This window comes from Theobroma umbraticum, unplaced genomic scaffold (genome assembly GCF_002168275.2).
Source record: "Theobroma umbraticum cultivar Fairchild unplaced genomic scaffold, ASM216827v3 scaffold_30.0, whole genome shotgun sequence".
Lineage (NCBI taxonomy): Eukaryota > Viridiplantae > Streptophyta > Magnoliopsida > Malvales > Malvaceae > Theobroma > Theobroma umbraticum.
The window spans coordinates 6,798,947-6,812,466 of NW_018397254.1; the positions used below are offsets into that span (position 1 = coordinate 6,798,947).

At 35.2% G+C, this 13,520-nt stretch overlaps 2 protein-coding genes across 5 annotated transcripts; one reads left to right on the forward strand and one right to left on the reverse strand.

Moving 5' to 3' along the window:
• Positions 1–246: 246 nt before the first annotated feature.
• SPPL1 (SIGNAL PEPTIDE PEPTIDASE-LIKE 1) lies at positions 247–7,699 on the reverse strand. 4 transcript variants are annotated; one of them, XM_021419825.2, is made up of 6 exons: positions 7,593–7,699; positions 6,831–6,946; positions 2,669–2,813; positions 1,443–2,382; positions 815–1,015; positions 247–584 (listed from the first exon to the last, which is right to left on the reverse strand). In XM_021419825.2, the coding sequence occupies exons 4-6, from the start codon at positions 2,238–2,240 to the stop codon at positions 468–470; spliced, it is 1,116 nt and encodes a 371-aa protein (XP_021275500.1). In that variant the 5' UTR covers positions 2,241–2,382; positions 2,669–2,813; positions 6,831–6,946; positions 7,593–7,699; the 3' UTR covers positions 247–467. The 4 variants fall into 4 exon arrangements, with proteins under 4 accessions (XP_021275500.1, XP_021275507.1, XP_021275482.1 ...); XM_021419832.1 differs by lacking the exon at positions 7,593–7,699 and adding an exon at positions 7,382–7,564; XM_021419807.2 differs by lacking the exon at positions 2,669–2,813.
• Positions 7,700–9,539: 1,840 nt separating this feature from the next.
• Positions 9,540–13,520, forward strand: LOC110410198 (pectin acetylesterase 9-like). Its single transcript, XM_021419795.2, has 13 exons — positions 9,540–9,757; positions 9,971–10,053; positions 10,268–10,397; positions 10,484–10,563; positions 10,829–10,915; positions 11,008–11,129; positions 11,218–11,278; positions 11,522–11,578; positions 11,669–11,746; positions 11,854–11,959; positions 12,237–12,385; positions 12,620–12,730; positions 13,141–13,520. The coding sequence occupies exons 1-13, from the start codon at positions 9,625–9,627 to the stop codon at positions 13,258–13,260; spliced, it is 1,317 nt and encodes a 438-aa protein (XP_021275470.1). The 5' UTR covers positions 9,540–9,624; the 3' UTR covers positions 13,261–13,520.

Consider the following 13,520-nt stretch of genomic DNA (forward strand, 5'->3'; position numbering starts at 1 on the left):
TGATTAACTATTAATCAAGACATTTTGCTTTCATTCCATTTTCTTAACTGATGCATCATCCATTATGTCCCTTTTAAGTGTTTTTCTTCTTAGTTTGCCCCTAAGCAATTTAAATACACTTAGGAAGCTGGTTTCTGACCCGAGGAGGATTTGCCTCTTGCTTCTGCATATGAGTAGTTGATCGAATATGATTCTCTAACCGAAAAACTAAATAATAATACTATACTTTATCGAGCAAAAATGGCAAACCAGAAAGCATCATAAAGCAAATAGTTGCTCTCCCAATATGCTACAGCTTGGCTCACCAAGTTTGCTTTCTGCCTTCCATTAGGGACATATTTCATAATCAAAGTTGGATTCAACAAAGTAAAACATTGAATTCTTCATATACTATACTTTTCAAAGAAATATACAACCACATGGCTATGCATGCCCTTATGTGGCGTTGGATCATACGAAGAGATGGCTCAGACTTCTATTTGTCGTTCCTTCTCATTGAGGTTTGGCATGGTTCCTTCCCATAATTCAACTAGTTCCTTCCTTAACCAGGAGATGAAAATTACAGGTCCCAATGTCGAAGGTACCTACATGTAAAAGATTGAGAATAAAGTTAAAACGGTTATAGAAGTGCAACAGATCTGCAATGAACCCAAAATGCTATAAAATTCATTAACAGCTTCCCTCATCTTTATTTTGACCAAGTGAACAAGGAGAATATGAACTATCTCAAAGACTGCATCATATTTCCAAAAGGAAATCATGCTAAATATAAGGAGAACAAATAAACTTGAATAAAATTGCCATAACAAAATACCAGATAAAGAAGAGCAGGTTGAGGAGAGTGAGTCAAAATGCCAGCTGCTAGAGCAGTCACTAGTCCAATAGCATACCCAGAAAGCGCATACCATATGTATTTGTGCCCCTTTGAGGAATGTAAATCTAAAAGATTTACTGTTTCCCTACTCTTTCGATGATCAAAACAAAGGACTAATGCTAGAAGCATGGCAGGAATGGCCTACATGATCATAAAAAATTTAATCAAAACCTCTAATAAAAAGAAAAAGATGACATTAGCCAGAGCAGTAAAGTAGAACAGGTAAACAATGCCACCTGTTACTCTCAATAAGTCACATGCACAAGTTCGAGTGCTTGTCTCTACAAACACATGATATGAAAAGAATAATATGATTAGTCTATAAGTACAAAACAATGATATTCCTTGTGCAAGTGTCATTTGCACACCAAAATTGTTTGCGAGGACATGTTTGTTCATTCATCTAATAGCAATCATGTCAAGCAGCAGGGGCAATAAGAATAGACTTTTCAAGCTAGTAACGAAACGGAAGATTTAAGGATACCTTGATAGATACTAATAAATATTGGTCTAGTAAGAAAGCTGAAAAATATTACTTTCTTCATTCTGAGGAGAACGGTTTTCATACCATGTCACCAAGACCAAGCATCATGAAGTCTGCTGTGTTCCCACCAGGTGATGCACCACCCAACAAATTCCTTGGAAAAACAATCTTTACAGGCAACTCTAGCTTCTTTGTAATCAATTGTAAGCCAGGAAGACTCAAACTATTAGCAACTGTGTGAACAGGGTTTGATGCTTGTTGTGTTGCTACCGATACCATGACATTAGCCCCGAAAAATCTTTCAGAGAAGAAAACCCAAAATATGTCATACACGAACAAACATACAAGAAGCATCGCACATATTTTGATGTTTGGAAGGCGCACATGACTAACAAATGCGATACAGATGGAGATACCTAACAAATTGTTCAATATCCAATGCCCTGAAACAAGCCAAGCTGCAACTGTAACAAAGCATGCCAACAGTAATAACCCTTGTATTCTGGTGAATGACTTTGAACAGCACCGAGACACAAATGGGTCAGCCAAACCAAATTGTGATTTCAAATAGGCAACATGCGGGTATAGACAGAAGAAAAGGGATGAAACGGAGGCAACAGCTGTGAATGCAGTCAGGAGTTGTGAGACAGAAGAAAACAGGTAAAACATCAAAAGCAAGCTACAAGAGCTCATTACTGGAATCATTAGTGCTTGGGACCTATCTAAAGTAATTGATGCTTCTGACAAGTCACGATTCCGCTCCATTTCTTTCCCATAATTCAGAGCACGAAATGCAGATCCAAATGTCACAGCCACTGCTGTAACTACGAGAGTAACAGGGGCAGGCTCAAGTAAATATAAAAGCTTCCACAGTGATTCCATAACTAAGCACACAACTCTTGTGGATAAATTATCTCAAATTAATCTTTTATGCACATAAATCAGATACAACACGGGATGAAGTTCCAAACCAAAGTTGCACTATTTCTCTAGTGACCACCTTAAGCAGAGAAATCCATGCAACCTGCAAAACAATTATGTCAAAAAAGAAATATTAGAACATGTAGAAATACAATAGAAACCATCAGTAGCTAGATTAAGGAAAATGAATCGGCCCTAAACATAATATACTTATCATGTTTTCCAGAAAACTACCAAAGCAAAGATCAAATATCCAATTTCATTGCAGAGATACACCTTCAAAATAAAAATTCTTTAATGGGCACTTTTAATTTAAATATATAAAAAAATATCGAACAAAGGTGAGCTAGAAAAAGGATTCCAGATTTGGATATCTTTCAAAATCGTACCATGAGTTACCCATTTCTCTAGTCTGCATAATCCTAGCATCCCCATTTTCCATTTAATCCTTTTGGCAATGTTGTCTTCCTCTGACTTGCATATAAATCTCAACAGCCAAACAGATACAGGAACAAAAATATTCTGCCAAACAACCTAAAATCCAAAACAAAAAATAAACTAAATACCTATCCTAAAGACATAAAGCTATAAAGTTGTTATAATTCCAATATTTTTCTAATTACACAAAGCCCCAAGTCCACATGGCCTAAACGAACTGCTTAGCTCAGTTAGTTTCAATTAAGAATTTCATTTCATTCAAAAACAAAACCAAACAAAAAAGAGTCAAACTTTCATTTCCCGTCTCATTTAATCAATGTACATAAAATTACCTCAAATTTAATTTCACAGTATAAATCAAAATCTCAACAAATAAAGAAAGTTAAGATGAAATGCAAAATTTTCATTAGGCGCACAACAATATCCTGCAAATATAACTACAGAAAAGTACTAAAATTTGATCTGGAACTTAATAATAGTAATAAAATAAATTAAATTCATATACATATTATAACAAAATAACATACAACTAAAATTTGGTCTACATACAGGTGATGAGTGATGATATGAAGCAAAAGGAAAAGTGGAAGTAAATAAATTACAAGGACTAAAAAGGGGAAAGTGATGGAGGAGATATTTTTGAAAAGACTAACCATGGATTTTGTACAGTTTGAGAGATTGATCAATAAGGTTTCCTTTTTACATTGGGCTAAGAAATAGAGATTTTAACTTACTTTATGGAAAGGCCCTGATTTGGATCTTTTTGGTGCTTTTATCAATGTTATTTTGGGATTTAATTTGCTTGAAAAGAGGTAGATAAGAGCTATGCTTGGCGAGGTAAAGTAGACAGTGAGAGGATGAAAGGGGATGGGTGAAAAAGTGGAAAGAAAATTATTTTTACTAGTACTTGGTAAGATAGAAATGTGAGAAGATATAAAATAGACAAATTTATCATTTTTCATCTTTATTTAAAAAATAAACAATTCCAAATTAAAAAAATTAGAGGAAAGGAAATGGGAGAGGAGTGAGTCAAGCGTTACATATTTACAGGATTGTCCATTATTATTACATTTAAAAATTTATCTTAAGTTACAAAGGGTATTACAATGATAACATAATATAATTTTCATCTTCTTTTTATCTTTTAACTCTACCAAATAAAGGTTTTTTCCTCTTATTCCATTTTCACCAATGCCTATTAATCACTCTCTAGAGAAAAAAATTGACTATGGCTGGTTTGCAAGGTAGCTCTGAAGATATATGCAGTGTTGTCGCATCCAAACACACTTCACCTTGGCTCCTGTATGCCATGAAACAATTTGAACCCTCCAGTTCCATTTATTCCATGGAACTAGTTTACAGATTACGTCTTCTCTCTATGTACGATCAATATCTCTCCTGTAAGGTGAAAGATTTATCCATCTCACTACCAAGCTTGCAATCCACTCCTATAGCCATTACCAGTGCACAAGTCATGCAGGCAAGCCCACACAGCTCAGCAAGCCCATAAGCATGTTATGGAAATAAATGAAGCAAAATGAAGTGAAATAAAGAAAAGAAATTAATTCGTAAGATAAACATAGTTGAAAAGACTTGCTGAACTGTGTGAGTTTGCCCACATGACTTGTGCATCGAAAACGGCCACAGGAGTGGGTCGTTACAAGCTTGGTATTAGAGCCTTAGGGTTAAAAGAGTCCTAGGAATTCTCGAGTCTGTCAATAGAATGTCGAGATAATTGTAAGGTCTTATCCATCGTTCTTGATTGTGACATGTATTATGAATACGGGGTTGCACGAACTCCCAAGTCTTAGTAAGTCACCTTTACTAGTAATTTTGATGTGAAATTGAAGGGTGATTGTTAACTTCTAGGTACGAGACACCACCTAGAACAGAAACCACCTCGAGGGAAACTAGAAGGCTTGATGCCCCAAATGACATTGTGACTAGACCACATGTTTCCACTCCTCGAAGTCGTGGGAGAGGTAGGCCTAGAGGTCGAGTTGCCAAGCCGCCCAACAATCAGAGTTCCAGTAAGAGGCAAGCTAGTACCAATTTAGAGGACACTGGAGGCAAACATCCTATGGTACCCAGTGCCACCCTAGTGGAATTGGCGACTAGATTACAAAGGTCGACTTAGGAGCTTGTGGAGTTTATGAGACAAGGGATGCAATACCCCGAAGAGATAATGGGCTTCAGCTCTGAAGATCCGGATTATCAACCCTATGAGGAGATGGATAGGGGGAAAGTTATGGTGACCTTGAGTGATTTTATGAAATTGAGGCCCCCAGCTTTCAATGGTACCAATTCAAGAGAATATTTGCAAGTATTTTTAATTGAGATGGATAAGATTTGCACAGAACTAGGCTGTTCTAGCCATCGGGCAATTGAGCTAAAAGTTTTTAGATTTTTAGATTGACGGAGGTGGTGCAAATTTGGTTTGCTACGCTCAAGCATAGCAGCCCTCCCAATTTTGCTCCACTTAATTGGGAGGAGTTCACACAAGCCTTTATGGATAGATTTTTGCCTAAAAGCATGAGGGATGCTAAGGCACAAAAGTTCAAATCTTTGATGTAGACTCCTAGGATGACTGCGTCAGATTATGATATCCATGTGTTTATTTTTTAAGCTTACTAAGATAGAGTTATATTTCCCTTCAACAAGTTTTAGCAATATTGGAAATGGGAGCTATTACTTGGTATTAATTGATGGCGTGGCCATAGTTGATTACATCTAAAGCTTAAAGTTAAACTTCTCTGTTTATAGTAATAAAATTGCCTATGTTTTGTAGTGAAAAATTTTATGTTGACATGTTTTGCTATCTCAAATGCAACAAGTATTAGAGTTTTTAGAACATGACTCAACTAACTCACTCCCAAAATTATTATTTATCTGGTGAACTTTTTGCGAGCAATCATCTCAATTTCTACATGGCCTATTTTGAGTTCGATTTTGATTCATCAGAAAAAGCTTAAGGGAATTAATGTTGCATGACCTAGTATTATATGTAGGTGGAGTGGACATTGTCTATTTGGATGATGTCACTGCCCGACCCCTTAGATCCCTCAGGTTAAATGTCACCTACTTAATGTATTGTTGTTGTTTCCATTATGATCTTCATAAGAAATGAAGAGGGCACTGTGAATGCTCCTCATCTTGCTGGAAATCTATTGGATGGTACTATTTGGAAGATAACACAAGCTGGAGAAGATGTCATATATGCTGTAGCCTTTAACTGCCACATAAAAAAGCATATATGCTTACCTTTTATCTATCTCAAATTGCAATTCTATTTTATTCATAACTTCATCATTTGCCCCCCCTCCACTGGTGTTGCCCCAATGTTTCCCTTCAATGAAAGTGCTTATGATTCGAATGATTCTGGTGAGGTCATCACTCCTGATGATAATGTAAGTAAGGATGAAGATATGGACCAAGTAGCTACCCATGTAAGTACCTGCTTATTCCTGCCATCTGAACTTGATTACTTTAGACTATTATATCTCTATCTTTATTTTACTATTATTTGGGTTTATAGATACACCTGTCAGTTTGAATAATGAAACTGTTATTTATCTCAAGTTGGTGGGGATATGGATGGAAAAATTGATAAGCCTCTGCTAGTTTGATACTTGATTAATGAGTTGACTATTAAGTTAAATTGCTGAAGTTGTAGTATAAGTTTATTTAGACTTCTCATCATAAAGATACTGACATTGTAGGTCTTGCTGATGATTCTGTTGGTTTTGTTCGATCACATGGAAGCACCCATATTGTCGTTTAAATAAGTTTTATTTACTTTCATTTACTTCCCTAATCAAGTTACTTGTGAAAAGGATTCTTCTGCTAATTTTCTAAAATAAAGAAATCAGGTCTGTGCCTTTCGCTAAGAAAATACCAACTATAAAAGAGGACACAGCTCAATTAAAGTCCAGGCTAAAACAAGCCCTTCTCAAAGGATAATTACAGATAACAACAGACCTAACATGGCAATTGAAAGGTATTGTCACCTTCTTCCTTATGCAGCTTTCCCTTTCTCTTTTTCAATAAAAGATATTACTTATAATCAATTACTATTACTCTACATAAAACTGAATCAGTATAGAATCTACTTACTCTGTTTCAATTAGAGGGATGCAGAGCCAACTCCTTCCCTTTCAATCCTAAAAAGAGGCCAGTATTTGGCTGCTTGGTAGCCCCGCCAGCTTAAGTAACCCCAGATCACATTCAACCTGAAAAAGACAACATTGAAACTGCATTTTAATAATCTTTCAAATCCAGATCACACAATCACTCTGATCGAACTCCTGTTTTAAAAAGGATAGACAAATACAAATGATCTTAACTTAGGACTCAAACCCTTAATTTTTGGTTCTTTCCTTCATAAACCTCTCAAATTTCACAAGATAAATTAGCAACAACAGTTAATCCAAAACAAAACACAAGTGCATACTCAAAATGTCTCAAGACCAAAATCTATAATTATGTAACATGAATTTTTTTTTTTACTTCCAGTGAAATGAAAAATGGTCTTTAAACCTAACGCGTAAACTTTCAAAATGGAATTAAAAAAATCATTAAATATACAGAACAAAATATCAAAATTTAAGCTTATGACAGAAATAAACTATGAACAGCCAAAATCACTATCATCTAAAAAAACCCACCAACCAAAACACAGCAGTTAGTAAACACAACTAAAATCCTCTTCATTTGATGAAACCAGCTAAAGCTACTCAATAGTCGAGCTTAGTCTTTCATTTTACTAAGAACTAAAACAATCTGACAGAAAAGTTTCCGTTTTCGGCTTTGAACTTTGTTCCCCGAGCAATCAAGAACAAGAAGAAGTGAACGGGCTTAGAGAGGAAGGAGAAATACCTGTTGAGACGGAGATCTGAGGCGGAGTAAAAGAAGAAATTGGGAATTTGGGTTTGTGATTCCTTTCAACAGGCAACCAGCGTTATTGACCCGCACCGGCAAGCCGGTTCAGTCCGAAAGCCCAACGTCGCTTTAGCTCTGGCCCATGCAGCCCAAAAGATTTTACCATTCGAGCTCTTGTTAAGTGATTCGACAAAAATATTTTTAATTATTTTTTGAAATTACAACCTTTTATATAATAAAACTTAATCTTAATATATAAAAGATTTCCATTTTTATCTCTCCTTAATCCACCTCACTCTTTCTCTTTTTTTTATAACTTCTTCTATTAGCATCATCTTTTGATGATAATACCTGATTAATAACTCCATCGGTCAAATATGGTTGCAGAGAGCATCAAATCGACATTTTATTACGTTAATCATATCTTCGATAATCAAGTGATAAAAATAAAATAAAAATATTTTAAAATGTTAATTATAAATTATTATTCTATTTGTCCTCAAAGATGATCCTCTGCAAACTTTAAACAATTTTTTAATCAAATAATTATTTTTTTTTCTCAAATTGTAATTTTAGAATTCCCTACTATTTAAAAAATTATGCACCATATCATCTTACAAAAGAAAACCAAAATTCTCTAATTTTTGCCATCAAAATTCTTAATAGTTTTGACATAAAGCTAAAAGGTCTAAAAAGTACTTAAAACTCTGATTTTATTAAATAAAAGAGAGAGAAAACTCTAATTCAAAACTTTAACTTATTTTATAAACAAGATATCATCGACTATATATTCATTGATATCTATACTATTATGTATATGAAGTTATTAAATTTAATGTTAGGAATCAAGTGAAGCTAATTCAATCTAAAAAATTCACTCAAAAATCACTTAAATTATTTTACCTAACTCATATGTATAAAATGTACTAGGTGATTAATCATTATGTATTCGTAGTGGCCTAATTAACAAATGTCAATATGTACTTAGTAAAGTTAGTTAAAATATTATTTTGTAAAACATTTTGTTTAATGTCCTATTCTCATTAAATTAAAGAATACACATTAATTATAAAATTATTTCTATATCACTTTAATAAATGTTATTAAACACTCTTTAATAGTTTTCTTTCATAAATGTCATTTTAATAATTTATTTTTTCTAAAAATCATCTTAACAAAATTTGTTAACATTTTCCCGTATTCATATAGGTCCCTCTCCATGGATTGGCCTCTGATGAGGGATTTTCCTGGTAATAACAAAGTATGACTCAAGTCAGTAATTGTGTTATGTTGACCCGAAGAGACAACATAAGTGTTCATTGCAAATTATCACGTCGAAGAATACGAGAACCACAGAGGCACATTAACTTGGTGAGGCTTGTTGCTGTCCACGTGTAACGCATGTGCTTTGACGTACTCATCGACTTGGCTGACGTCCGAGGAGGCCCAGTTCCATGCAGTGATCAGGCTGGTTCTGGCCGGCCTCTTTACTTGCCCAAACCCATGTTGCAAGGTCTAAATTTGGATATTTACCATATACCCAATAACATCTTCCAAAGGTTTGATGCGTTGGCATTGGGCAATTTGGCTTCTCCCAAACCCAGTACCTGTCGTCGCCTTTACGAACAGTACTTACCATCATTTATGGATTATTTATTTCACATATTTAACTTTGGCAAATTTATAAAATGATTGATACATGTCCTCTTTTTTTTTGCATGAAATGATTATATTAAAATACTGGAAAAAGAAACGGGAATCAAAGTCTTTGGCCTGATGGTCACCTCTCTTCTTTATCGTGCTGGAGTCGTTAGCAATAATTTATTTGCTGAAAGTCTACTTCATCATTTAACTCCGACAATCAATCCATGGTTCAACAGATTCTGATTCCTTGAATTTATTTTCTCGCGATTTTCAATCAAATAATAGAAGAAAGAACAGAAACAACTATAAACAGAGCATACCAGTAATATGTTCATACTATCATGTTCCCATTTCAAAGAGAAACGAAGCTCTGTATGGAATAAACATGAAGCTAATGAGTATAGCTGCAGTAGCGAGCATACTGGTTTTGTTGGCTTGCGCGCCATGGTGCGTATACTCGCAGGAGCGGTTCCTTGTGCGGATGACTCTGGTTCGAAACGCTCCTGCTCTTGGTGCCTGTAAGACTCCACAAAATTTAAAAATCTAAGTCTTTTAGTTTTTTGTTTCACAGTTAACTTTAATCAAATAATAATAGTTGAATATTTAACTTATTAATTAATATATAATTTCACTACTTAAAAAATAAAATTTAAATCTCTATCTCTCAATTTCCAAGAAAAAAAAATTTAATCAAATAGTTTTGTTTTTGTTACTTCTTCCTTGTTACGGAGTTTGCTTAGATGGGAGCCTGCCAGCGTATCATCTACACAGAGGATTCGACAATGGAGCAAACAATTGGATTTTGTACTTTGAGGTAATGTTGCACAATTGTAGGCAACAGCAAACAAAAAGCAGAAAGTACCGTACTCTCCAATGTTAACTCACCACGTCAGCAGTTCAAACTTTGAACTTTACGTAATTTATGTTAATGTCAAATTTGTAATTACTTGGTTCCTAAATGCTAACCAGTTGAGATTAGTAGGTCTAATTTAAAAGTTTTTTGTTCATTTTATGATAATCTCAATTAGGGAGGTGGGTGGTGCGGCGACATAAAACAATGCTTGGGCAGAGCCAAAACGGGCCTCGGATCAACAAATCACATGAACAAGTGGGCAATTTTTTCCGGTATCTTAAGTAACAACGCCTCCCTCAATCCAGGTGCTCGTCTCCCTTCACATAACCATCGAGGTTTTAGCTTCAATAAAACAAAAAGACTGACCAACCAAACTGCAACCATGAACCAGATTTTTACAATTGGAACCGAGTGAGGCTGAGATATTGTGATGGAGCCTCATTTGCAGGAGATGGCAAGTTTGCTAACGGGGTACCTTGACTTTGGCTCCTTTTATTTTACCTTTGCAATTGTTTCTTTAAAGTAGCTGTATGGTCTATGATTAGCAATATCCAAGGTTGCCAGAGAATCCAAATCAAAGCTGTTACAGGGTCATGCAGCATTTTAGCTCGTTGAATTTAAGTAATTCTCATAGGAGAAATAATGTTCATGTTAGAATAGCTTTGCAGAGGAAGAACTTGATCAGTCCTGCTCTTAAACTGATTCTTTCCATGGCATCATTGTAAATGAACGACAGACATCGTTGCTTTACTTCAGAGGGCAAAAAATATGGGAAGCAATCATTCTTGATCTTCTACCCCAAGGCTTGGCAAATGCACATATGGCAAGCTTACACTTTTAATGAACTTATTTGATATCCCTCTCCTTATGAATGAATTTATCAAAGTTCTGAATACTTATCCTGCTTCTCTTTAGGCTTTGCTAGCAGGTTGCTCAGCTGGGGGTCTAGCGACCTTTCTGCATTGTGACAACTTCACCAGGATGTTACCGAATGCTAGTGTGAAATGCTTGAGTGATGCTGGTTTTCTCCTGGACGAGTAAGTTTTCACGGTTCTTAAGTTTGATGGCCTTGCAGTATTGGTCTTTTGCTTTCAGATTTCACATAATTAGCCTTTCATTTCACAGAAGAGATGTAAGTTTGAACCACACCATAAGGTCTATCTTTGAAGATATAGTTTCTCTTCAGGTACAAATTTTAACTTGGAAAGCAGTACTATTTTTTGCCTAAGGAACAGCAATTAAATATTGCGGTCACAAAATAAAACGAATTTTCATTTAAAAAACGCACAAACATATATAGCTTACCATTTTAGACATGTACTGTGTCTTTGATATATACAAGAAGCTTATGACAGAAGAATTTTCTCTGCAATCTGCATATGTATTATCATCCCTTGCTCAATTCACATGTGTAAAGTGTGGATAACAGGGAGTAGAGCAAAATCTTGATCACAAATGCACCAAGTCCATGAACCATCCTAAGCTGGTATGATGTTCTTTGAGTGCTTTCAGATCTTGGCCCATAAATATTTGAATACTTTTGTGCTAACCTGGTTTTTAACTTGTTTCTCTGCAGTGCTTCTTTCCACACTATGCCTTGAAATATATCACAACTCCATTTTTTGTCTTGAACTCTGCTTACGACGTAGTCCAAGTAAAATTTCCTATATCTCCATTAACGCTCAAGGCATTATTTTGGAATTCGAAGTAAAGTTAAAGTTGCAATAATATAATGTGAGTGTAACTTTATATGCTAGATAGTTTCATCGTTTTTTGGTGCCATCTTCTGCTGATGTTGAAGGAAAATGGAAAAACTGCAAGCATGATCCAGCAGCATGCAGTGCGGATCAGATAGCCATATTGCAAGGTTCGTTCTTTATTTTTTCTTCAGTTGCTAGTTTAAGTAATTAATTCTTTTATTACTATTAGTCTATTAGACATCCCATTTCCTATCTACTCAAATAATTTAGATATCTCTGGGGGGTGTTGTTGGGATGGCAGTTTCCTTGGCAATAGAAATAGGCTGTTCCTGTGATTGTTTTTGTCCAAATAAGAGAATCTGATTCCTTAATTGATGTGTTGGTAATGGTAACTACACCTGCTGACTGATTCCGTAATGTTCCTTGGACTTTGCTTTTGGGAAGGTTTCAGGCGTGACATGCTTGAAGCATTGAATTTCTTTCTTAAAGATTCAAAAAGCGGGGGAACTTTCATAAATTCATGCTTTGCCCATTGCCAAAGTGATGCACAAGAATCATGGTTTGCCGTTGATTCTCCAAGAATACGCAATAAGGTAACTATTTGTCTATACCTATCATTCTCTGTCATCTATAAGATCTGGATTTACATGCCGGATTTCTGATTTCTGATGTCACTTGATTCACTAATGCTAATATATATGCTATTGTTTGGTGTGACTATAACAACTTTGAAATTCGAGATTGAATAGTCTTTCTAGATTTTAAATCCTTGTTTTTAACTTAAGATACCTGAGAGTGAATAATGTTGTTATTACTACCTTTTACAGACCATTGCTGAAACAGTTGGTGATTGGTACTTCACCAGAGGAGAAGCAAAGGAGATTGATTGTGAATATCCTTGTGACACAAACTGCCACACCCTAACACCAGTGCATCAGGTATTGCTCTTAGGAATCCGAATAATTGTAATAGTATGTCAAGGAATGGGAGTGCATGTTTGTGACTGAAGTCTGAAGTGCAAACATTGCAGATTTCATAGATGATTCATAAATAAGTCGAAAGAGACAATTACTAGCTTCCCCTGTTCTCAAAGAGTTGAACCTTTTTGGTGGCTTCTTATTGAGAAGGATGCTAAAAGGAAGTATTGGATTAGAATATTTTGGCAGATTTTATTAGACTTGAACAAGTAGTCATACATGCTTTATTACACTACGTCAAAAAGGTCGATATAACATTCATTGATTTACATGCCTCGCAACATTTGATCAGAAGAGACCATAGCATAGTATAACAGCTTATGCTAAATGTAATTTGTTTGCTGAGCCAAAAAAAAAAAATTGCCTTACAGGTTCCGGATTGTGCAAAATGTGGTTCAGTTGGCAACAAAACCTTGACTTCCAAAGCTGGCTCCCATGACAGGATTTGGAGCAAATACTCACCGATCTTAGTGGTTTTGCTGTTACCATGATGCCTTTGATTTTATATTGTTATTCCTTGACCCTCTTACAGGAATAGAAAAGTTGATTCAATAAGTGATTTTAGTATCTGGCATTTTTATGGAGAATAAGTTCATTGTTATGTAACTACTTTTCACAAAAAAAAAGTTCATTGTTATGTAACCAAAAGTGAACAGAGAAGAATCAAAATATCTTTTCCTATCTTAACCAACCCATCCTTTCACAATTGTCTTGGAGCAATCATTTTGTTTATGATTGATTTCAAGTTTGG